The sequence below is a fragment of the Oncorhynchus mykiss genome, chromosome 7 (assembly GCF_013265735.2).
Source record: "Oncorhynchus mykiss isolate Arlee chromosome 7, USDA_OmykA_1.1, whole genome shotgun sequence".
Lineage (NCBI taxonomy): Eukaryota > Metazoa > Chordata > Actinopteri > Salmoniformes > Salmonidae > Oncorhynchus > Oncorhynchus mykiss.
Window position 1 is genome coordinate 18,178,455 of NC_048571.1, and position 24,196 is coordinate 18,202,650.

The following is a 24,196-nucleotide window of genomic DNA, read 5'->3' on the forward strand; positions in this document are numbered from 1 at the left end:
TACCTTTCATACACATTTATTTTTTATAAAACAAAACACAAAGAGTTAGAATATGAACAGTTAAATGCTGGGGGAGGGGAGGCTTCACTGAAAGACCACAGTATCCAACATGGCGGCTAGGCACTGAACAATGTTGGACGTCATCAGGACGTCGACGTGCTCCTCCAGGTGCCTCTTGGGATCCTGCGAGAAGAACGCAGTTAACAGGTTAAGGAAGGTCATTGCAAAGATTATCCATGGGCATTTATGATGATCGCAAAACAGATGTCGTATTCAGGTTACAGCGAGGACGGATACCTGCTTTCCGACATTCTTGATGGCCAGCTGCTCAGGGGTCATCTTATCCTCTTCTTCAACCGCCTGGGGTAGAACACGGGGACATTGATTCTCACTCAGACATTAACATTTAAAGCTGGGTCTTGTTCATTATGGCATGTAAAGAATAAAACATTTTGCAACAGAATATGAAAAAGTGTGTTTTATTTGATTTGACCTTATAAGAAACACAGAACATACAATCATACAAACATCAGTTGCATCACACCTGGCCAGACCGCTAACTTTCAATATTTAAATAATAAATCATTCCATTTTCCTTTGTGTTAATGATGGTGCATTGATTGATTTCTACGCTTTTTCAAGACGAAAGATGAGAATAGAATCATCCAACCCATCAGGTATCTCATTACACAATTACCTATATCTTGAAAAGGAGTGTTTCTGATTGGACAAGTCCAGGTAGACCCTCCCTGTTTCAGTCCATTTTATTCTATTTGAATACTAATGAACACCACCTGGGAGAACTCATGCAGTTTGCCCACGCAGACCCCTGGTCTCAAAATACTTCCAGGCCCTCCCACTTTCCCCTTCTGATCCCTGCCTGCTCACCTTGTTGTAGTTCTTGGCCAGCTCCAGCATCTCCTTGACGATGTTCTCGTTGAGCTTGCAGTGCTCGCTGTAGTCCTGCAGGGTCAGGCCCTCCATCCAGCTCTTCTTGTGCAGGTTCAACAGCATCTGGGAGGTCAAGGATCATATGTTCATGTGGCACATGCAACCAAGAGAGGATAGAGGCACCGTGTACATATGTTTAACGGTCGCACAGAAGATGACATCACCTGTCATTCAGGCAGGAGTACATACGGTAGGCATATTATGAAATGTCACTCTCAGCGGTGTAATTATAACTAACTCATTCAACTACGACAGTCAACAGTCCTCATCTTTTTCTGATATTCTATACTCCCCTTAAAAAAATATGTCATTTTGACATGTATAGTAGATTTTCAGAAACTCTTCACACCTTTTGCTCGAGTTCATTTTTCCTGTAGTTGATGGTGATGGAGTAGTAATGCCTGTTCAGTCCATGGATCAGAGCCTTGGAGGAGGACAACAGATGATTGAAATAAGAACAGAAACTCTACATTCACGTGCATGTTAAAAAAACACAGAGGTGTTCAGATGCGTGCTGGTCAGAGGCGTGCTGGTCAACGGCTCCATGGTCTTACCTGGATGGAGGGCTTGTTCAGATGCCCCAGGTTGGAGGTGGTTTGCCTGGGCTCGTGTCCCAGAACCATCATGTTGGCATTGATCAGCCGGAACGCATCGATAACAACCTGCCCAAAATAACAAAAAGGAACCACGTGTTATCTCACAGAGAGTAGAGGAACGGTGTCCGTGTCAATTCCATTTCAATTCCTGAGCAGAAAAATAAAATAAATAACCCCAAAAATTGAAAGAATGCCAAGTAAGTACAACACTGTGCTTTGGATCTAAGCCATGAGGGTAACGTTAGTGTGTGAGAATACTGTGAAAGGGAGAGTAGATGACCGGGGACGGAGAGAGATGGTACCGTCCCTGATCTGATGTTCACTAACTGCTGTAACCAGATGTGTGTAAACGACACCAAAACCACGGCTCTGCCTGAGTGCCGTACATGTCCCTAATCACATCCTATTACTAGGCCCTAAGTTGCATCCTTCCAGGTGAGTAGACATTGCATAGTCACAGCAAGGCAAAGATATGCCACCATGCTATGAGAGGCTCTGCCATCTGCGGTTATGTGTGAAAGCATGACAGATGAGTAGCTCATGGTTACATTCATGTTAAAACATTGATGAGGATGATGGGTTTATGGCGGTCCTGACTTACTCATGCCTTGTTTAGTAGATGTCACCTTGAGACCTGCGTCCATAAATCACTGTGAAATCCTTTTACTACAAAGCATAGGAAATTAGTGTATTAAAACACATTTAGCTCTTTTCTCTCACTGGTCTTGGCTGCATTAGCCAAAGATTAAGTACTCAACTTTTATTACCTGCATCGCTCCAAATTAACCCTAGGTTATCGTGTCTTGTGAGGAAATGGGTCACACGAAGGGAAGGTGCCCGAGCGCCGTGAAACGACTGGCTTTATTGTTATGTTCCATCTATGTGGTTATATTGGCTGCTCATTCAATGGACCATAATGCATTGTGTACAACAATATTCCGAGTGGCGGACAGAGTGACGGGAGACGGTGAACGTGACAGGGAAGCAAGACACTGCCATGTTCTGAGCATATCAAGAGTAGGCTACATCTTTCACCAGCAAGACTTGGCCGGGAGACACCCTTTCCTCTAAGGCAGAGGGGTGAAACCTGCTAAAAACACATATTTCAAAACGAGGATTAGCAAATGTGCCCTGGTATTTGTAGGTTTGTAAAAAAAATGTAATGTATATATTTTAATATTCTCTCTCACGCTTGGGTGGCAAAATATTATTAAGACTAAAAAGGTTTTAAACCATCCCCTCGGTCAACACACTACTCCTAATAGCAATCTAATTAAATATCTTTATGAGATTGCCTGTGCTTAGAAACCATTTCTAATGTAAAACATTGGAGAGCTAACTTTCATTTCTAGTGGTGCACTCTCCTCTGAGCGGAGATCACACATTGAGATGGAATTGGCTCTCACACCCACAGACAGCTCCGTGGAGGTGATAATAGACAGCTCCCCGGAGCACAGAGGCAGGAGGAGATGGAGGAAGTGCCATATGGGGCCCGTGAGGGTGGAAGAGAGAGAAAGAAACATAACAAGGAAAGGAGGGTGGTGGGGATGGGGGTGTATGATCAGTTCTAGATGAAGACATCTCAATCCCAGGAGATGTAAGAGTAAACAACCTTAGATGGCTACACGGGCAGAACGCTGTTAGCTAAAATCTCGAACGATTTAAGTTTCCACCCAATCAATCACGTGATTTTATTATTGGATTGATTGAAGTTTGCAGCCACGAGAAAGTCAACCTGTCACACAATTTGCATACAAATTCAACGAGAACATTGCTGAATAAATCATGGTGGTTCAGGGATGCAAACTGATGAAGGCCCAAAAAAGGTGAGAAATCTTTTTTTTGCACAGAAACACGTGAAAAAAAATCTGTGTAAACGCCTGTTCCCATTTTCTATACGTGTGACTATCAGATTTTTGTGCAGCACCTCTACTCAATACTTCACTCTACTCAATACAACACCTTGAATTTCGCGTCACACTTTTGTACTGTCTGATAGAAAAGGCTACTGTAGAAAATAGCTGATTTGTTCATACCCAAAGGCCTACCTGTGATCGGGCAGGAGGAGTGCAGTAAGGGATACAACTGCATAATGATCTGCATTTATTTCCATTGTGGCAGTAAGGGGAAAACACTCTAGGCCTATATGAAATCATCTTTAAGCCTACTGTTCAGACAGCTTTATACACATAGCCTACACTCACACCTTCTCTCTCTCTCTCACACACACCACATGTTAGGCACCAAACAGAATTTAAAGAGAAACTGACAGTGTTTGAACTACTTTGCAGATATGAAACAAACAGACAACCATAATATGAAAAATATAAAATTCAGTTTATGCTTCAAAACCAACTTTATAAGAGGTTTTAAAAATAGGTTATATTTGACTCAGAATTCCATGGCATACAGTAAGGCATTATTGGTAGAATAGATGGATGCAGTTCAATGGATGATTCATATTCACCAATACATTTCTTGGTACTCCAAAAAATATTGCTAGCAGGTTGTAAATCAAAGCTGGCCTGGGTAATCTGTCCAAACAGATTATCAAGGTAGATATGGATTATTTTAAATATGTTATTGGACAATAAACAGATATGGCTTATTAACCTATACGGTCCGAATAATGATGATCCAAGCTTCTTTAAAAATATATATAAGAATCTATCAACTCTACAAGCAACACTAGACTCTATTATTATGGTGGGAGATTTTAATACGGTCTTAAATACCTCTATGGACCAGAAAAGAAATCACCCTCAGGCACTTAAGGAAATCATGAATGTCATGGATATATTGGAATTAGTGGATATATGGAGACTTAAATACCCTGACCTAGTGAGATATACACGGCAGAGGCTTAATCAAGCTAGTCGCCTTGACTACTTTCTTATGCCAATCTCTCTGGCACCAAAAGTTTAAAAAAGTGTTGATAGGGGATAGAATGAGGTCGGATCATCACATAATTGGCATATATATTAGTCTTACAGAATTTCCACGTGGGCGAGGTTATTGGAAATGTAATCAATGCCTTTTAGATGATAAATTGTTTAGAACTAGGACAGAAGAATTTATAACTGACTTTTTCAGACATAACATAGGTACAGCATATCCCCTTATTGTGTGGGACACTTTTAAATGTGCCTTTAGAGGCCATGCAATTCAGTACTCATCTATAAAACAAAAGCAATTTAGATCAAAAGAGTCCATATTAACAAAGGAAATTGAAGGACTAACAGTAGAGTTAGATAGCAATAAAAACTGTACGATAGAGGCACATAATAAGTTAGAGGAAAAACTAAAATAAATGGAGGAATTTATTCAAGAAAGATCCAGTGTAATATATTATAATAATAAAGTGAACTGGATGGAATATGGGGGAAAAATGCACCAAATTCTTTGTCAATCATCAATATAGAAATGTTACCAAAAAATATATATTACAACTTGTTAGAAATGATGGAGTCACGCATGATTCACCAAATTATATTTTGAAAGAGGAAGTAAAGTACTTTAAGAATATGTTTTCGGTTCAGGCTCCTCCATCTCCACTAACTGAAACTAATTGTATGGATTTGTTCCCTAATAATAATGTAAAATTAACATCTGTACAGAAAGACTCATGTGAAGGCCAAATTACAGAGGAGGAACTGCTTGATGTAATTGGGGCCTTTAAGGACGGGAAAACTCTAGGGCTGGATGGCATACCAGTGGAAGTATACAAAACTTTTTTTGATATACTCAGAGGACCATTATTGGCATGTTTTAACCACTCCTATATAAATGGTAGATTATCAGACACGCCACCAGAAGGTGATATCATCATTACTGAAACAGAACCCAAGTGGTATATATAAAGATCCAGTCCATTTAAGAAATTGGAGACATCTTACACTTCAGTGTTGTGATGCAAAAATCCTAGCAAAATGCTTGGCACATAGAATTTAAAAAGTATTGTCAGATATTATTCATCCTAATCAGACAGGTTTTTTACATGAACTGATACATTGGAGATAATACACTGTTAAAAAAAAATAAAGGGAACACTTAAACAACACAATGTAACTCCTAGTCAATCACACTTCTGTGAAATCAAACTGTCCACTTAGGAAGCAACACTGATTGACAATACATTTCACATGCTGATGTGCAAATGGAAGACAACAGGTGGGTGGAAATTATAGGCAATTAGCAAGACACCCACAATAAAGGAGTGGTTCTGCAGGTGGTGACCACAGACCACTTCTCGGTTTCTATGCTTCCTGGCTGATGTTTTGATCACTTTTGAATGCTGGCTTTCACTCTAGTGGTAGCATGAGACAGAGTCTACAACTCACACAAGTGGCTCAGGTACTGCAGCTCATCCAGGACAGCACATCAATGCGAGATGTGGCAAGAAGGTTTGCTGTGTCTGTCAGCGTAGTGTCCAGAGCATGGAGGCGCTACCAGGAGACAGGCCAGTACATCAGGAGATGTGGAGGAGGCCGTAGGAGGGCAACAACCCAGCAGCAGGACCGCTACCTCCGCCTTTGTGCAAGGAGGAGCAGGAGGAGCACTGCCAGAGCCCTGCAAAATGACCTCCAGCAGGCCACAAATGTGCATGTGTCTGCTCAAACAGTCAGAAATAGACTCCATGAGGGTGGTAATGAGGGCCCGACGTCCACAGGTGGGGGTTGTGCTTACAGCCCAACACCGTGCAGGACGTTTGGCATTTGCCAGAGAACACCAAGATTGGCAAATTCGCCACTGGCGCCCTGTGTTCTTCACAGATGAGAGCAGGTTCACACTGAGCACATGTGACAGAGTCTGGAGACGCCGTGGAGAACGTTCTGCTGCCTGCAACATCCCCCAGCATGACCAGTTTGGAGGTGGGTCAGTCATGGTGTGGGGTGGCATTTCTTTGGGGAGCCGCACAGCCCTCCATGTGCTCGCCAGAGGTAGCCTGACTGCCATTAGGTACCGAGATGAGATCCTCAGACCCCTTGTGAGACCATATGCTGGTGCGGTTGGCCCTGGGTTTCTCCTAATGCAAGACAATGCTAGACCTCATGTGGCTGGAGTGTGTCAGCAGTTCCTGCAAGAGGAAGGCATTGATGCTATGGACTGGCCCGCCCGTTCCCCAGACCTGAATCCAATTGAGCACATCTGGGACATCATGTCTCGCTCCATCCACCAACAGACTGTTGCACCACAGACTGTCCAGGAGTCGGCGGATGCTTTCGTCCAGGTCTGGGAGGAGATCCCTCAGGAGACCATCCGCCACCTTCTCAGGAGCATGCCCAGGCGTTGTAGGGAGGTCATACAGGCATGTGGAGGCCACACACACTACTGAGCCTCATTTTGACTTGTTTTAAGGACATTACATCAAAGTTGGATCAGCCTGTAGTGTGGTTTTCCACTTTAATTTTGAGTGTGACTCCAAATCCAGACCTCCATGGGTTGATAAATTTGATTTCAATTGATGATTTTGTTGTCAGCACATTCAACTATGTAAAGAAAAAAGTATTTAATAAGAATATTTAATTCATTCAGATCTAGGATGTGTTATTTTAGTGTTCCCTTTATTTTTTTGAGCAGTGTATAAGACAAGTACGGGAAACAATAGAATACTATGAAATATCGGGGACACCAGGCCTGGTTCTCATAGGTGATTTTGAAAAGGCTTTTGATAAAGTACGACTGGAGTTTATATATAAATACCTAGAATATTTCAATTTTGGGGAGTCTCTTATAAAATGGGTTAAAAAGGTATGTATAGTAACCCTAGGTATAAAATAGTAAATGGCTACATCTCAGAAAGTTTAAACTATCTAGAGGTGTAAAACAAGGTTGTCCACTTTCGGCACATCTATTTATTATTGCCATCAAAATGTTAGCTGTTAAGATTAGATCAAACAATAATATTAAGGGATTACAAATCCGTGGTTTAAAAACTAAGGTGTCATTGTACGCTGAGGATTCATGTTTTCTTTTAAAACCACAATTAGAATCTCTCCACGGCCTCATAGAGGATCTAGATACTTTTTCTATCCTCTCTGGATTAAAACCAAATTATGATAAGTGTACTACATATTGGATCACCAAATTGGATCACCATGTAGTTTACTAATTAAATGGTCTGACGGAGATGTGGACATACTCGGTATGCAAATCCCAAAAGAAAGAAATGATCTCACACAAATACATTTTTATAGAAAGTTAGCAAAAATAGATAAGATCTTGTTACCATGGAAAGGAAAATACCTGTCTATGTGTGGGAAAATCACCCTGATTAACTCTTTAGTCATATCACAGTTTACCTATTTGCTTATGGTTTTATCTACACCTAGTGACCTGATTTTTAAATTATATGAACAAAAAATATTCAATTTTATTTGGAAGGGCAAGCCAAATAAAATGAAAAGGGCCTATTTAATAAACAAACATGAATTTGGAGGGCAGAAATGATTAAATATTAAAGCATTAGACCTCTCACTAAAGGCATCAGTCATACAAAAGTTATACTTAAATCCAAACTGGTTCTCTAGTAAATTGGTACGAATGTCTCATCCTGTTCAAGAATGGCCTTTTCCCCTTTATTCAGATTACACCTGCTCACTTTCGGTTGTTTGAAAAGGAAATAATCTCCAAAAATATCTTTGTTTTTTAAACAAGCCTTAGAAAGTTGGTTGCAATTTCAGTTTAATCCACCTGAAAAGACAGAACAAATAATACAACAAATATTGTGGTTAAATACTAATATAATAATTGATTAAAAAAAACTATTTTTCGAATAAATTTTTAAAAAGATATAATTTTAGTGAATGATATAATAAATAGGACTGGTGGAGTTATGTCACACATGCAGCTAACACAGACATATGGAAATGTCTGCTCTACCCAAAGTAGAAAGGGAAAAAAGTAAGGAACTTGTATGTCGGCCCTGTATTAAAGAACATAAATGGTTAAAGAAAAGTGTGATAAATAAAAACATATACCAATTTCATTTAAGGACCAAAAAACTGACAGCTGTGCCATATAAATAGCAAAATAATTGGGAAGAGAGTTTCGATGTACCCATTCCATGGCACATGGTTTATGAATTGATACGCAAAACAACGCCGGATTCAAAACTTCGAATTTTTCAATTTAAATTACTATACAAAATTATTGCAACTAATAGAATGTTATATATATATACAATCTTCCCAGCTCTGCAGATTCTGCTGTGAGGAGGCAGAGTCATTAGATCATTTTGGTATTGTCCAGATGTAGCTTGTTTTTGGTCACAGGTCCAGGAATGGCTGAAGAATTGCAACATTGGTCTAGAACTAACGCTACAGATAGCAATACTGGGTGATTTGAAAAGCCATAATCAATCAATAATATAATAATTATTTGAGCAAAGATGTTTGTTTTTGGTTTACAATCTGTGGAAGCTATGAGAATAGAAAGGTTCAATTATTTTGTGAGGCATCACAGCACAGTTGAAAAATATATGACGGGTCGAGATCCGAAGTGGGTGGTGTTGAGAGATAGATGGGGGGGGTGCGTAGAGCTGAAGGGCGGGACTAATAACAAGATAAACAATGTAAAACATACGGGGTCTGTAAAATGTATATAGGTTCAGAACTTTTGTGAAATAGCACAAATAGTTAAATAGAAATTAAACTGGATGGACATCAGAAATACAGGAAGGACTAAAAACAAACAAAAAATAACTATTGTAAGGTAGACTGTGTCTGTAAAATGTGTATAAGATGTATAAATTGAAGGTAAAAGCCAAAGTGTTTATTAGTTTACTCCAATTGGGGGAATCGGTGGTAGGGTTTGCGGGGAATAATAATAAAAGGTATATTCTTTAAAAAAGTATGTATGTCTCGAGTCGTCTGAGATCCCCAAAGATTGGAAAGCTGCTGCAGTCATCACCCCTCTTCAAAGGGGGAGACTCTAGACCCAAACTGTTACAGACCTATATCTATCTATCCTACCCTGCCTTTCTAAGGTCTTCAAAAGCCAAGTAAACAAACAGATCACCGACCATTTCGAATCACACCGTACCTTCTACGCTATGCAATCTGGTTTCCGAGCTGGTCATGGGTGCACCTCAGCCACGCTCAAGGTACTAAACGATATCATAACCACCATCAATAAGAGACATTACTGTGCAGCCGTATTCATCGACCTGGCCAAGGTTTTCGACTCTGTCAATCACCACATTCTTATGGGCAGACTCAACAGCCTTGGTTTCTCAAATGACTGCCTCGCCTGGTTCACCAGGCGAGGCAGTCTTCTCAGACAGAGTTCAGTGTGTCAAATTGGAGGGCTTGTTGTCCGGACCTCTTGCAGTCTATGGGGGTGCCACAGGGTTCAATTCTCAGGCCGACTCTTTTCTCTGAATACATCAATGATGTCGCTCTTGCTACTTGGTGATTCTCTGATCCACCTACCTTTACACAGACGACACCATTCGGTATACTTCTGGCCCTTCTTTGGACACTGTGTTAACTAAACTCCAGACATGTTTCAATGCCATACAACTCTCCTTCCGTGGCCTCCAACTGCTCTTGAATGCAAGTAAAACTAAACGCATGCTCCTCAACCGATGGCTGCCCACACCTGCCCGCCCACCCAGCATCATTACTCTGCACAGTTCTGACTTAGAATATGTGGACACCTACAAATACCTAGGGGTCTGGTTAGACTAAACTCTCCTTCCAGACTCACATTAAGCATCTCTAATCCAAAATGAAATCTTGAATCGGCTTCCAATTTCGCAACAAAGCATCCTTCACTCATGCTGCCAAACATACCCTGGTCAAACTGACTATCCTACTGATCCTCGACTTCAGCTATGTAATTTACAAAATAGCCTCCAACACTCTACTCAGCAAATTGGATGTGGTCTATCACAGTGCCATCTGTTTAGTCACCAAAGCCCCATATACTACCAACCACTGTGACCTGTATATACTACCCACCACTGGCTCCAGGTCATCTACAAGTCTTTGCTAGGTAAAGCCCCACCTTATCTCAGCTCACTGGTCACCAAAGCAGCACCCACCCGTAGCACGTGCTCCAGCAGGTATATTTCACTGGTTACCCCCAAAGCCAATTCATCTTTTTGCCGCCTTTCCTTCCAGTTCTCTGCTGCCAATAACTGGAACGAATTGCAAAAAAAAAAAAAAAATCACTGAAGCTGGAGACTCATATGTCCCTCACTAACTTTAAGCATCAGCTGTCAGAGCAGCTCACAGATCATTGCACCTGTACATCGCCCATCTGTAAATAGCCCATCCAATTGCCTCATCCCCATATTGTTTTTTTGTACCCAGCATCTCTACTTGCACATTCATCACTCCAGTGTTTAATTGCTAAATTGTAATTAATTTGCCACTACGGCCTATTTATTGCCTTACCTCCCTAATCTTGCCTCATTTGCACACACTGTATATAGACTTTTCTATTGTGTTATTGACTGTACGTTTGTTTATTCCATGTGTAACTGTTGTTGTTTGTGTCGCACTGCTTTGCTTCATCTTGGCCAGGTTGCAGTTGTAAAAGGTGAAAAATATATATATTTTTAATATACGTGTTCCAGTAGGTTGTTACACACAGACAGTAAAGTGAAGTAAGCCCGAGCAACGCAAAGTTAGCCGAGGCAAGCGTGTGGTAATGCTAGCATGCCAACTTAGATGCTAATGTAGCTAGCTAACATTTATTACACACAAAGTTATTTGCACTATTGAAACATTACGTCTTATCAACTATAAATCACAGCATTATTTTGCAGCCAGGTTGCAAAACGTAGAATATCGTTGAAATGTGACGAGTTTGCATGCCTGTGGTTGTTGGACATACCTTTCCTTTGACGCTCTGGATGGGGTCCACCACCACGGCCACGGCTCTCTCCGACAGGGCCTCGAAACTCTGCTGGGTGTTGATGTCAACGCCTGACAGCCAGCAGCCAAACCCGGGGTGACTGTGGTACCAGCCCACCACCATCTCTGGTCTAGTTGGAGGAGCCACCACACAACCACCTCAATTATTTTAGTTCAACACTATTACTGCACAGATGCCTTTCTTTGTGTCTATTTTACACATTTCTTTTTTTGTTTTATTGTTACAAATGACATTTTTCTGTTTTTAAGTGTATCCTGGAGTGTAGAGCATGTGTGTGACTTTGTCCTGGAGATGCTATGCCAAATCGAGTGGCGTACTAACTAATCATTTTTGTATTAATAAGTCCATATGCATTTACCTGCCCGTCTGCTTAAGCATATCCAACATTTTAGCTTGGAAGACGGGGTCCACGGCCTCCACACTGACACCCTGTCGGAGAGAGAAGTGCTATTACGCAAACACCGGTGGAGAAAACATCACACGCATAACTATAGAGTTACTCAACATTGTCCTGCGAGGTCTGTTAGGGGAAATGACTGGGAAAACGTACAGTTCCTGACTGCGGCATGGCGAACACGTCAATCACTCGCACAGTGTAGTCGTCCACAAACTCGCCCAGCATCAAACCCATGACCTCCATGGGCACACCGGCACGCCCGTGCTTCAGCATCTGAAGGAGATGGAAATACATGGTGAGACATAGACGACTGCCATGGACACACATGTAACGAGTTAGTATAAATTATAAATGGCAACTACTGTTTATTTCCTTCTTACCTTGAGCAGTGCCAGTGAGGAGATGTACACCTGCTCTGCAGTGTCTACGGCGGGGGCATCTGTAGGTGGGCCCTGAGGGGAAAATAACAGCTTTTAGGCTATAGTTGACTATCACACAGAGCTGGTTAAGGATGACAAAATACAGCTTCACTGCAGTTTATGATATATTAGTATTATATTACTGACAAACTGATGATCATTGTTTAAAGGGAGACTCAGCAAAATGATGTTGCCATGAGCGGCACCGCAGATATTGAGATGAGTGAGATGCAAGACTTCGCTCTCTCACAGTGTCTGCGCACGTCCACGGGGAAGTTGAGCCTCGTGCTTCAACGCTCTTAGTTGTTGCGGAAATTGACCAACTATGCTGTTTACTTTATGCTTCTACGTCATATTGTTTTGTCTACCTGTAACATATTTTTGTTGACAATAAACACCACCTTCAAATTGACATTAGCCTAGCCACTAGCCAGTGAAAAACCCAGCAGCATTGCAGTTCTTGACACACTCAAACTAGTGTATCTGGCACCTACTACCATACCCCATTCAAAAGCACTTAAATATTTTGTCTTGCCCATTCACCCTCAATGGCACACATCCACAATCCATGTCTCAATTGTCTCAAGGCTTAAAAATCCTTCTTTAACCCGTCTCATCCCCTTCATCTACACTGATTTAAGTGGATTTAGCAAGTCACATCAATTAGGGATCATAGCTTTCACTTGGTCAGTCTGTCATGGAAAGAGCATGTGTTCCTAATGTTTTGTACACTCAGTGTATGTTCAATATCCTGAAAGTAATTTTGTAATTTAAACGGTGATCTGAAACCCTGCATGTCAGAGAGGAAGAGGTTAAAAGAAGACACCGCCCCCTATTTTTAACACCTCTGTAGGGTGCCAAGGCGGCCACTTACTGGAGGTGTTAATTGGCAAATTCAACGCCAGTCGGGAGTAAGCTCCTCATTGGCCTCGCCTTGCAAGGCTTGGCCGCTACGAACACAACAAAGTGGGCTCTTTTTATTTCTCTCACCAAAGAGCGCCCCTGGCCCTTTTGATTGGGCAGGGAGGGCTACACTACTCTAAAAACATGTTCCAACAAAGCATGCTCGATAATAGTGCAAGGGAGACACTGCAGTGGTTAGTCAGCCTACACCATAATTCTTTACTTTCGATTAGGCTACTTAGAATTTGTTAATACATATTGAACAGAATGCCTTGACAATCTATTCTCACTATTCAGTTCACATGAAAAAGAATGTGTAGAGCTAATAGGCTAATAGGCTATAGCTAGAAAACTATTCAACTTTGCAGAGGTTATTGAGTGAGGCAATTGACTCCCGAGTGGCGCAGTGGTCTAAGGCTCTGCATCTCAGTGCAAGAGGCAACAGCCCCTGGTTCGAATCCAGACTCGTGATTGGGAGTCCCATAGGGCCCATAGGGCCCAGCGTCATCCAGGTTTGGCCTGGGTAAGCAGTAAATAAGAATTTGTTCTCAACTGACTAGTTAAATAAAGGTTAAATAAAAAAATATATATATATATATAAGTTGGGCATTTTTATAACACATGATTTTGTGGCCTATAGACTACATAAGTCTAATACTTACAATATTTAAGACAGCTAAGCTGTGCCAGGTCCTTTTCAGTCTGTGGATAAGAACAACAAGGTCTACCCTGGCTACAGCCTCTCACTTTTCATTTGTAGTCGCTTCTGTCTATTCCACCCATTTCAAGTCAGAATCACTCCCTGTTTGGTGATCAGGGATAAGATAGGTGCTGTAGTGAGGCTAGGATAGATATAGCCCAATATTAGAGCTCTGATTCATTATTGAATTAATGAGACACGGTGTGAAGGCATTCCATAGCGACAGGGTGCGAGATAAGTCATGGCTGAAAACACACCTGACCCAGTCCAGGCATTCCTCCTCCAAGCCTCAGCAGCCTATCCATTTCTGTTGAGGGGAAAAAAACAGCAATGAATGTCAACCCTATTGATCATCTTCAACCCAATTACTTTCTAAAAAATGTGCAATGTTGTTAGATAGTAAACTACAAAACAGTTGTTAATCTATTTAACCAAAAGGCAGTAAAAAGAGCAGGATGGAATTACAGGATGGCATAGTATGACAGGTAACGTTAGCTCTCAGATAATATAATTTTGTGACAACCCCATCTGTTTCACAGGTAGCTAGCTGATTTTCCTGATTAATCTGGAACGTCTGCTTTCAGACAGTACCATCTAGTTATTTTTCCTGCCTGTTATATAACTAGATTCAGAAATTTGTGATGAGACAATTTAATGTTAATGACAGTCAAGTCACTACGCTAACTAACGACGTTGACAGTTAGCGTTAGCTACATATTATAGGTAGTTGGCTAATCTAGCTGTCTAAATTAATGTTATCCACCAGAACAAATAAAATAAATGTTAAAGCGCGATATAACATCAAATTCTTAATAAACAGTGGTCCCTGTCAACTATCAAACATGTTTGACTAAGTTTGCTAACGTTAACCAGATAAACTGCCTTAGCTCGCTTGCTAGCGGTAACGTTAGCTCTTTCGTTGCACGAGAGTCGAAAACCCGAACTAACTAGATAGCAACTTCTTCAGCGTGGATTATTTTCTGCTAGGGAAGTGATCTAAACATTTGTGGGAGTGCGATCTTACCTATTCAGTCTGTAAAAATGTTGGAAAGAATACTCGCGTGTGATAACTATTGAAGTCTAGCTTGCTACAATGAATCAGCCAGAATTCCTCATTCAAAACAAATTCGTCAGAACATTGGGTACTTCCGGCGCCTTGATGATCACTTCCACCCTCCGCAACATTCTGCTGTAGGTCGCTTTCTAGAAGCAAGGGGGAGCTGAATGCAGCTGACTCCGTGTCCCTTAAGCTGCACCAGCTCGTAAAGCAGTTTGTGCATTTAATACAGACCCAAATTGATGCTCAAAGCACCAAATATTAGTGTGATACAAACTAGGCTAACAAACCTGTTCCAACCTTTGGGAGAATGTATTATTGCCATTGTCCCTAGCTACCAATGTGGGCATCCTAGTGCAGCCTGCTATAATTGTCAAATCATACGATTATATTCCCCTGAGATCTGTAGCTTGTTTGTCGTGCAATGACTAAAAGCTGTTTTTGTTCTGCTTCCCATCTCACACAATATATAACTGTTGGTCCCCCCATTTCCATCCCTGGGGGTTTTGACACATTGTAATTAGCTTCTTACTACACCCCCAAAATGGCTCACATACTCTTCTCTTTATGGATTTCTAGTATAACCAACATTTGAGTGGCAGGCAGACATAACCTACACAGAATGAGGACACATCACAAAACAGTTGTGGAACATGTTCTTTGGTTTCAAGCCAAGACCGACCAATGGCTGATATTACAGTTCATTAGTCTCCAAAGTGTCCAATAGAAGTATAATAAAATGGTTTAAGCTACAGAACCATGGTCAACAATGACAAATAGAAGATGGGGGCAATACGATCACCACTTAACAATCACACATACTTTATCTAATGTGCCAGTTGCTGTAGATCTCTACATCTGTTCTTGGAAGGCCGTACCTCAGCATCAAAGGGGGAGTCAAATAGTGAATCACACTCAATTAGTACAATAACAGTCAAGATAATTACACAAGCAAACTACCAGTGAGAGAAAAAAACACCTTGTGACCACATCTGTCACACGGAATGCGTGTCAGCCATTAAATCGTCTATCTTTGTCTGAGGTGTATCACCAAGCCGCCATGTCCCCAGCTAATCAGTGGAGGTGTTGGCAGAAGAACGTTTGTTTCTCTCCCCATCTACACCTCCCTCCAGAACGCCTGTCACATCAGCGGAGGTGAAAGGTCACCCCGGCGCCATCTGCTCAAGGCGGGGGTCCTCCGCCAAGAGATGCCAACCACACACACTGTGCAGTAGAGTAGACCAATTAAAAACAACGTTGCCTATTTCGTTCAGAAAAATGTATGAACGTGTCACTCCCAATCCCTTGAAGTGAGTTGGATGTGGACTGCATAGTGACAGACAGGTGGTTTAAAAAACAACAACCCATTGATTACTTCCGTAAATATCTCAGAATGTGCATCAGAGCACAATTATTTTGCATTGGTGACAATGGGAGAGAAGTGAGTGAGTGTTATTATCTTTTAATCAAATCAATAAATGTGTTTATTTCATGGAGTGCATGTAGGTAGTTGGCTGGTTCTGCTTCTTCAGCTAAATGGGGGGGGGGGGGGGGGGGGGGGAAATGCTACAGGACTGTTACAATGTAACAACTAACGTAAATTACACTGTGAAAACACCAAGATGACATGTTGGCTATAAAATTATATCCCTGGTCTTCCATTCATATTAACCCATAGTAAATAGTTCTAGTTAGACATAATTCAGAAGATAGGTTAAAAAGGTCCAATGCAGCTGTTTTTATCTCAATATCAAATCATTTTCTGGGTAACAATTAAGTACCTTACTGTGATTTGAACTGAAAACATGGTCACCAGGCAGGCTAAAACTCCATACCATCAAAACGATCATGGCGAGAAGGGCTCCAGCTTTTGTCAAATTAATGTAAAATGTTTCCAACCATAACCTAATTTTCCTAACCTGCTACGAAAAGTGAAGTCTAACGTTAATTTGACAAAAGCTAGATCCCTTCTAGCCATCACCCACTCAAACAGCTCTTACACTAAAAGGGCATTATTATTACTTTCATAATTTCACAGTATTATTCCAACCTGATAGTGTGGAAATATAATTAAATTCAGTGTCCAAAAGCCATAGATTGGATTGCGAGTAGTTCCTCATATTTCTGCTCCAATCAGAAATCCACTTTCATCCTGACTCCACTGTAACTGGTCTTTGGTCTTCTTCCTCCACTGTAGGAAAGTTTCAAAATGGCCACTCCCCAGTGTACTGTATGTAGAGGGCGGAGAAGCCCAAGGCCGTCAGTGCAGTCACCAGTACAGTCAAGAGCTTCTGCCACCACAGGCAGCAGTCCATCTTCTGTTCCAGCCTGGAGCTGCTGGCCATCTACTGAAAGACCTGGGAGAGGAACAGAGGGCACCAACAGCAACCCGGGCATATTTTTAATTTGGCACCAAATGGAAGAAAACAGACCGAAACATGGTGGGACTACCTGCCCTTGTCTTCAGCTGCAAAACATTTAAAGACATTTTCCCTTCCATGTGGAACACGACCCAGGTGAAGTATCGGACCTTTTTCAGACCACAGACTGACTTCAGATGGACTTGATAGATTGAAAAGCATTTCAGCAGGCAAAGATAATAGTAAATATGAAATTGTCCTACTGATACATTTGCATAATAAGGATGGGTGTGTGTGTCAGTGTCTGTCGCCTGAGGTCACAACTCACCATGGTGTGCTTGTCTTGGTAGCCATTGATCTCCATTTTGTGAGACCTGTCAGTCAAAGGGCTGAGTGCCGACTTGATGCCCTCCAGCATGCGACACCGCAGCCTCAAGGTAAAGAAAGTAGAAGACCATTGGTGAACAGTCCCTACACATGCGTCCTCGAGGCCTTGTTGCTTTTAGTGACAGTCAACAAACCAGTACTCATAAAAACTGCTTTGAGTTGTGTTCTATGTGTGTACAATGGATGATGCTACCTGTGCTCCATTATTTTAGCCTCTGGGACACCCTTCCAGAACTGGGCGAGGTCTGTGCTCCCCCCACCGCTACGTGGCTCCATCTCAGCAGCCATGATTAAGAAGCGATCCTGAGGAGAACACAGGAACCCTAAGAGCCAATCAGAGAGGACGGAATTTGACCACAAACAATCAGAGGACAGCAACAATTCCACATGGGCTAGTCCTTGACCTTCTCAAAACCTGAATGATGGGTTTGTATTACATAGCGACAGAGGAGATGGAAGAATTAGGGCTACGATATGTCGTACCTCCATGCAGGGACACAGTGATTTCCATACTCTCGCCCGCCCCACAACTGCTACTGCTTGGCTTCACCCTGTACTTCTCTGGGGCTGTGGTCCGCACCTGCGGCAAAACACAAACAAGGGTGCTCTCATACGAGTACATTGTAGTGATGCAATCACACACTTAAAAAGAGCAACATGAGAACTGACCTTGAAGGCCACTTGGTTTTTGGTGACATTACTAAGCATGATCAGACATCTCTTCTCACCCTCTCTGTGGCCAAAGCACAAATCATCAGGACTGGAAAGAGAGAGTGTGGGAGTCACATATCATCTCCGTCTAGCAGCCTCAGTGTAAACAGTGGCCTCATAACCTTGAAAGGTAGTGTGAGGTCTGTGGTTGGAAACTGTGTGACTCAATTAGTTTTGGAAGTGTTTACACTATACTGTGTGTATCAGGGCAAATACACAGAATCCAAAGCTAACCTGATATAGTGTAAGTTGCCTTTGAAAGTGATGGTTGGCCTACGGGATCCTTTCCATCTGATGGAGCCATCATTGTCCCCATCCTGTGCCAAGTATACCTGCCTCAGACAAATAGAAATAAAAGACACTAATGTTACTGTTGTTGATATCATTCAATGCACTGATGAGATTCGAAAGTGTAACAAAGCTCAGTATTAAAACCAAGGAGTGTCGTAAGGGGAATGAAGGACAACATTTCTGGTTCTGAGTGTAGGAGAGCTCTGCACCAGAGTGTCCTTGGCCTCCTGGTCATCATCCTTTGACTCTGTGTCATCCTCTTGTCCAGTCTCTGGTGTGGGGTTCTGGAAGACGTCATCAGGCAATGGTGGGTAACTGAATTTGATTGGGTACTGGGAGAAAATGAGAAAAGAACTCCATAGTAAATGCAATGCATTTGTATTACATCAATTATTTATCAATGTAGTATAACGTACTGGTGATGAATTCTGGCAAAGTGTGTTGTTTGTATACATGCAAGTACGTGCGTGTGCACATACACAGTAGCTTTACATGAGAACATGGATGTATGACTCTTGTATGTCAGTCATGTGTCTGTCTTGTGCATCATATGCACTGTACTGAAAGTAACGGGCACGCATGTTGTCATGTTAGCCAATGGGCATACACAGATGTTTTAACATCTGCATGTGCTCAGTAGATATTTGGATGTATGGGGGTTATTGTGGCCATTGAGTGGTAAGTTACACAGTTCCTCAACATAGTTCTGGATGTCAAACTTCAGCTTGTCGGTGGCATCTTGACTGAGAGGGGGGGGGGGGGGGGGGGGGGTGTAGTTAGTAGTATTGACTGCAGCAGTGCCATTGAGTGGAAGCATAGCATTTTCTTCTTTAAGTGACTCACCATTCATGATCCATGGCATCTCGTACTTGAGCATTTTGTTTTGGCTGAAATGAAATAGAACACGTAAATAACACATTTTACATTCTCTGTAGGCAATAAGGGCATGCAATTGGATTCACTGAGTCCTTTTCCACTATGGGAACAAATGCACCAGGTGGAAGCCATAGGCGGCTGGTGGCAGCTTAATTGGGGAGGACAAGCTCATAGTAATGGCTGGAAGGGAATTGATGGAATGGTATCGAACCCATGGCTTCCATGCGTTTGTTACCATTCCATTTACTCCATTCCAGCCATTACTATGAGCAGTCCTCCCCTCAGCAGCCTCCTGTGTTGGAAGCCCACCAGAAGAAAGGGATACTTACAAAAGAATCTAGGGTAATACACCTGGAAGCAATTGATTATATATTTGATCAAATCCATGTCCTACAAGAGAAAAGAAAAGAGAGAATTCTTATTGTTCAAATATTTTAAACAAATAAACTAATACATCTTTCAACCCGGCATGTGAGGATAAACTTGTTTTGAAAGCACATAGCTGTACTGTATGTCTCCTGACATATTTTGAGCCCCAAGCTAAGGCATGACCCAGATTGGGCAACGGAGAATACTTTGTCTCAATGTACTCCAGACAATGCTACTGTTTATGCCGTCTTAGGCTCCTAAGAAACCACTCAGAGAGAAAAATGTTAGAATACAATTAATAGTCAGCATCTAGTATTTCAGAGCTTGCCATCTACCACATGTTTCTGCTTGTCATGCACAGTACATAATATGGAAAATAAATAACAGAACATGGATGAGTATAGAATAGGTGAGGAAAGTTCAGGTTTACCTTGGTGTCTTCCCAACGGTAGTTGAAAAGGAAACCAAAGACAAGCATTAGTGTGTAAAGATCCACTCAGTGACTTGTTAACACAATGTTTGGACATTGATACCAAGTTCCACAAAACAAATCAGCTAGAGGGGAATGAGAGGAGAGCAGACATCTTACAACGCAGCTTAAACCCGCTTCGGACATGTCAAAGATCACTGTGAGGGGAATCCCCGGTTCCCGTCGGGCGTAGCTCTCCAACCAGAAGGCCAAGTACATTTTCTTCTCCGTCAACATCTTCACATCCTTCATGTGCAACTTAACCATGAACCAGACAACATACAAGCAAACCTCAGTGGATTTCAAGGCAGATACCCAAATAGCTCAAAAAGACTACCTGTAATCCACCATACAAAAACTCAAGATTTCAAATTAGGATTGAGATTGGCATCAGGAAACTAGAATCTGAATAGTGAGATGCATGGGAAAATGATCACAGCACCCCAGAGGATGAGGCTTTTCCAAGAGATAAAATGATGAGGGTGGCCATAAATTAGGTCTCAGAAACAACATTTTCACAACAGAACCTTCTTGAATGTCAGTGTTTAATTATTATTCTTTTTTTTTTTTTAAATACACAGTTTGTTGCCCTCTTTAACATAGCCGTGGAGATAATGCATGCCAGACTCAAATAGAGACTTTTGAACAGAGCTTTCATGATGTCTGGAAGAGAAAGGGATATTAAAAAATGAATCAAACTGGACTATCAATGCTGTCTATAATAATAATAATAATAATACATATTATACTTACAGTGCCTTGCGAAAGTATTCGGCCCCCTTGAACTTTGCGACCTTTTGCCACATTTCAGGCTTCAAACATAAAGATATAAAACTATTTTTTTGTGAAGAATCAACAACAAGTGGGACACAATCATGAAGTGAAACTTTTTTAACAAATCAAAAACTGAAAAATTGGGCGTGCAAAATTATTCAGCCCCCTTAAGTTAATACTTTGTAGCGCCACCTTTTGCTGCGATTACAGCTGTAAGTCGCTTGGGGTATGTCTCTATCAGTTTTGCACATCGAGAGACGGAAATTCTTTCCCATTCCTCCTTGCAAAACAGCTCGAGCTCAGTGAGGTTGGATGGAGAGCATTTGAACAGCAGTTTTCAGTTCTTTCCACAGATTCTCGATTGGATTCAGGTCTGGACTTTGACTTGGCCATTCTAACACCTGGATATGTTTATTTTTGAACCATTCCATTGTAGATTTTGCTTTATGTTTTGGATCATTGTCTTGTTGGAAGACAAATCTCCATCCCAGTCTCAGGTCTTTTGCAGACTCCATCAGGTTTTCTTCCAGAATGGTCCTGTATTTGGCTCCATCCATCTTCCCATCAATTTTAACCATCTTCCCTGTCCCTGCTGAAGAAAAGCAGGCCCAAACCATGACGCTGCCACCACCATGTTTGACAGTGGGGATGGTGTGTTCAGCTGTGTTGCTTTTACGCCAAACATAACGTTTTGCATTGTTGCCAAAAAGTTCAATTTTGGTTTCATCTGACCAGAGCACTTTCTTCCACATGTTTGTTGTGTCTCCCAGGTGGCTTGTGGCAAACTTTAAACGACACTTTTTATGGATATCTTTAAGAAATTGATTTCTTCTTGCCACTCTTCCATAAAGGCCAGATTTGTGCAATATACGACTGATTGTTGTCCTATGGACAGTCTCCCACCTCAGCTGTAGATCTCTGCAATTCATCCAGAGTGATCATGGGCCTCTTGGCTGCATCTCTGATCAGTCTTCTCCTTGTATGAGCTGAAAGTTTAGAGGGACGGCCAGGTCTTGGTAGATTTGCAGTGGTCTGATACTCCTTCCATTTCAATATTATCGCTTGCACAGTGCTCCTTGGGATGTTTAAAGCTTGGGAAATCTTTTTGTGTCCAAATCCGGCTTTAAACTTCTTCACAACAGTATCTCGGACCTGCCTGGTGTGTTCCTTGTTCTTCATGATGCTCTCTGCGCTTTTAACGGACCTCTGAGACTATCACAGTGCAGGTGCATTTATACAGAGACTTGATTACACACAGGTGGATTGTATTTATCATCATTAGTCATTTAGGTCAACATTGGATCATTCAGAGATCCTCACTGAACTTCTGGAGAGAGTTTGCTGCACTGAAAGTAAAGGGGCTGAATAATTTTGCACGCCCAATTTTTCAGTTTTTGATTTGTTAAAAAAGTTTGAAATATCCAATAAATGTCGTTCCACTTCATGATTGTGTCCCACTTGTTGTTGATTCTTCACAAAAAAATACAGTTTTATATCTTTATGTTTGAAGCCTGAAATGTGGCAAAAGGTCGCAAAGTTCAAGGGGGCCGAATACTTTCGCAAGGCACTGTATATAGCACTATTCATTACATAAAGACATTTCAAATCGGGAAACATCTTATCAACACCATCATGTTCAACTAGTGGAAGTATGTCAGCAATTTGCAGAATGCACAATAACAGGGTATGTGTCCTAGCCAAGCTATTCTACTGTTATTTGTTGGAGCTATATGTTCATTAATACAGCTATACATTATGGGACAAGGCCACTGGTTGACATCAAGTCCCTGTATAATGTATAAGCAAAGGTCAATCCACCATTCAGTTTGAATTATTTTCTCCACTGAAGACTCTCATCGATCATCTTCAAGGTGTCCTCCACCACAAAGTGGCGCCACTCCAGATAACCGTCAACCAAAACATCATCCTTCCCATAACCTGTCCACATCCCCGGAGTCATACTTGTCTGATGAGTCTGTGGGAAAATGGATGACACTCAGTATTATTACTCTGTGCGTTTGTGTGGTACATTGAATTCAGTTGAGCTGCAGTGCACTGCTTCTGTCTTTAAAAAAAAAATGTGTGATAGATTCAGGTTAAAATACTCGATTTATGATTGGTATGGACAACTATGCAGCATCAAAACAGTGGCATGTACTGAACACACACACACACACACACACACACACACACCTGGGTTGATATACACTTGGAAATGTGTAAATGCACATGGATTTCAGTGTTCTCTGGAGAAATGTTTGCTGGTGTTGCGCAATCCTACTTTATCCTACTCTATACACAAACAGCTGTCCCGGGACTACATATTCGATACGAGATCGTTTTCTTGTTTCCTGTTTTCTTTTGAATGTCCTGTTTGAGAAGAAATGTTTCAAAATATCGCAAATTCTACAACTTTTACAAATAGCTTGTCAACTTTGACTATTTTTATTATTAGGCTTACCTGCTCTGATAAAGCCGATCTTGCATCTCTCGTGCTCAGAAGACAAGAAACCAAAACCAGTTGGCTGACGCGCTGTCTGGGAGGAAGTAAATCATGATGTTTCAATGTCAGCTGTTACAGACAACTAACAGACAAACTGACACAAAATGCTTAAAAGCCACAATTCCATTTCGACAGTCTGACCCTGCCACTTTGATTGGTAAAGGCAAAATGGATGCAATGATTGTACAGTATGAGGTTGGATAGTTTTCAACATATTATGTAGTCAACACTGAACGCTCAAACATTATAATGACAACAAAAACAAACAATTTAATTTTGACTACAGCTGTAGCAGAGCACATGCATGACGCACAAATTACATATAGAAAATATTCGGCACCTGTGTGTGTGTGCCACTGCCAATTGACAGGTGAACTTCTCTAGACCAGAGTTTTACCAAACTTGGTCTTGGGGCCCCCCATTACTGCACGTTTTGGGTATTGCCATAGCGATACACTCAAATAACAAACTTGCTATATATGTATTCGTTTTAACTACTATCCACTAGGTGGCACCATGTAGTCGTGAACTAAATATATATATATATA

At 41.5% G+C, this 24,196-nt stretch overlaps 2 protein-coding genes across 2 annotated transcripts; both read right to left on the reverse strand.

Annotated features, from left to right (window-relative positions):
* Window positions 1-15,028, reverse strand: LOC110527429 (26S proteasome non-ATPase regulatory subunit 14). Its single transcript, XM_021608691.2, has 11 exons — window positions 14,876-15,028; window positions 14,109-14,158; window positions 12,210-12,281; window positions 11,983-12,102; window positions 11,791-11,861; window positions 11,391-11,541; window positions 1,506-1,613; window positions 1,301-1,375; window positions 889-1,014; window positions 298-360; window positions 1-183 (listed from the first exon to the last, which is right to left on the reverse strand). Exons 2-11 carry the CDS (start codon window positions 14,154-14,156, stop codon window positions 85-87), a joined length of 933 nt encoding a protein of 310 aa, XP_021464366.1. The 5' UTR covers window positions 14,157-14,158; window positions 14,876-15,028; the 3' UTR covers window positions 1-84.
* Window positions 15,029-15,569: 541 nt separating this feature from the next.
* On the reverse strand, window positions 15,570-21,127 carry LOC110528804 (motile sperm domain-containing protein 2-like). Its single transcript, XM_036982856.1, has 10 exons — window positions 20,333-21,127; window positions 19,863-19,923; window positions 19,501-19,544; window positions 18,867-18,989; window positions 18,601-18,698; window positions 18,325-18,415; window positions 18,139-18,235; window positions 17,849-17,978; window positions 17,597-17,699; window positions 15,570-17,265 (listed from the first exon to the last, which is right to left on the reverse strand). The coding sequence occupies exons 3-10, from the start codon at window positions 19,501-19,503 to the stop codon at window positions 17,254-17,256; spliced, it is 657 nt and encodes a 218-aa protein (XP_036838751.1). The 5' UTR covers window positions 19,504-19,544; window positions 19,863-19,923; window positions 20,333-21,127; the 3' UTR covers window positions 15,570-17,253.
* Between the last annotated feature and the right edge of the window lie 3,069 nt (window positions 21,128-24,196).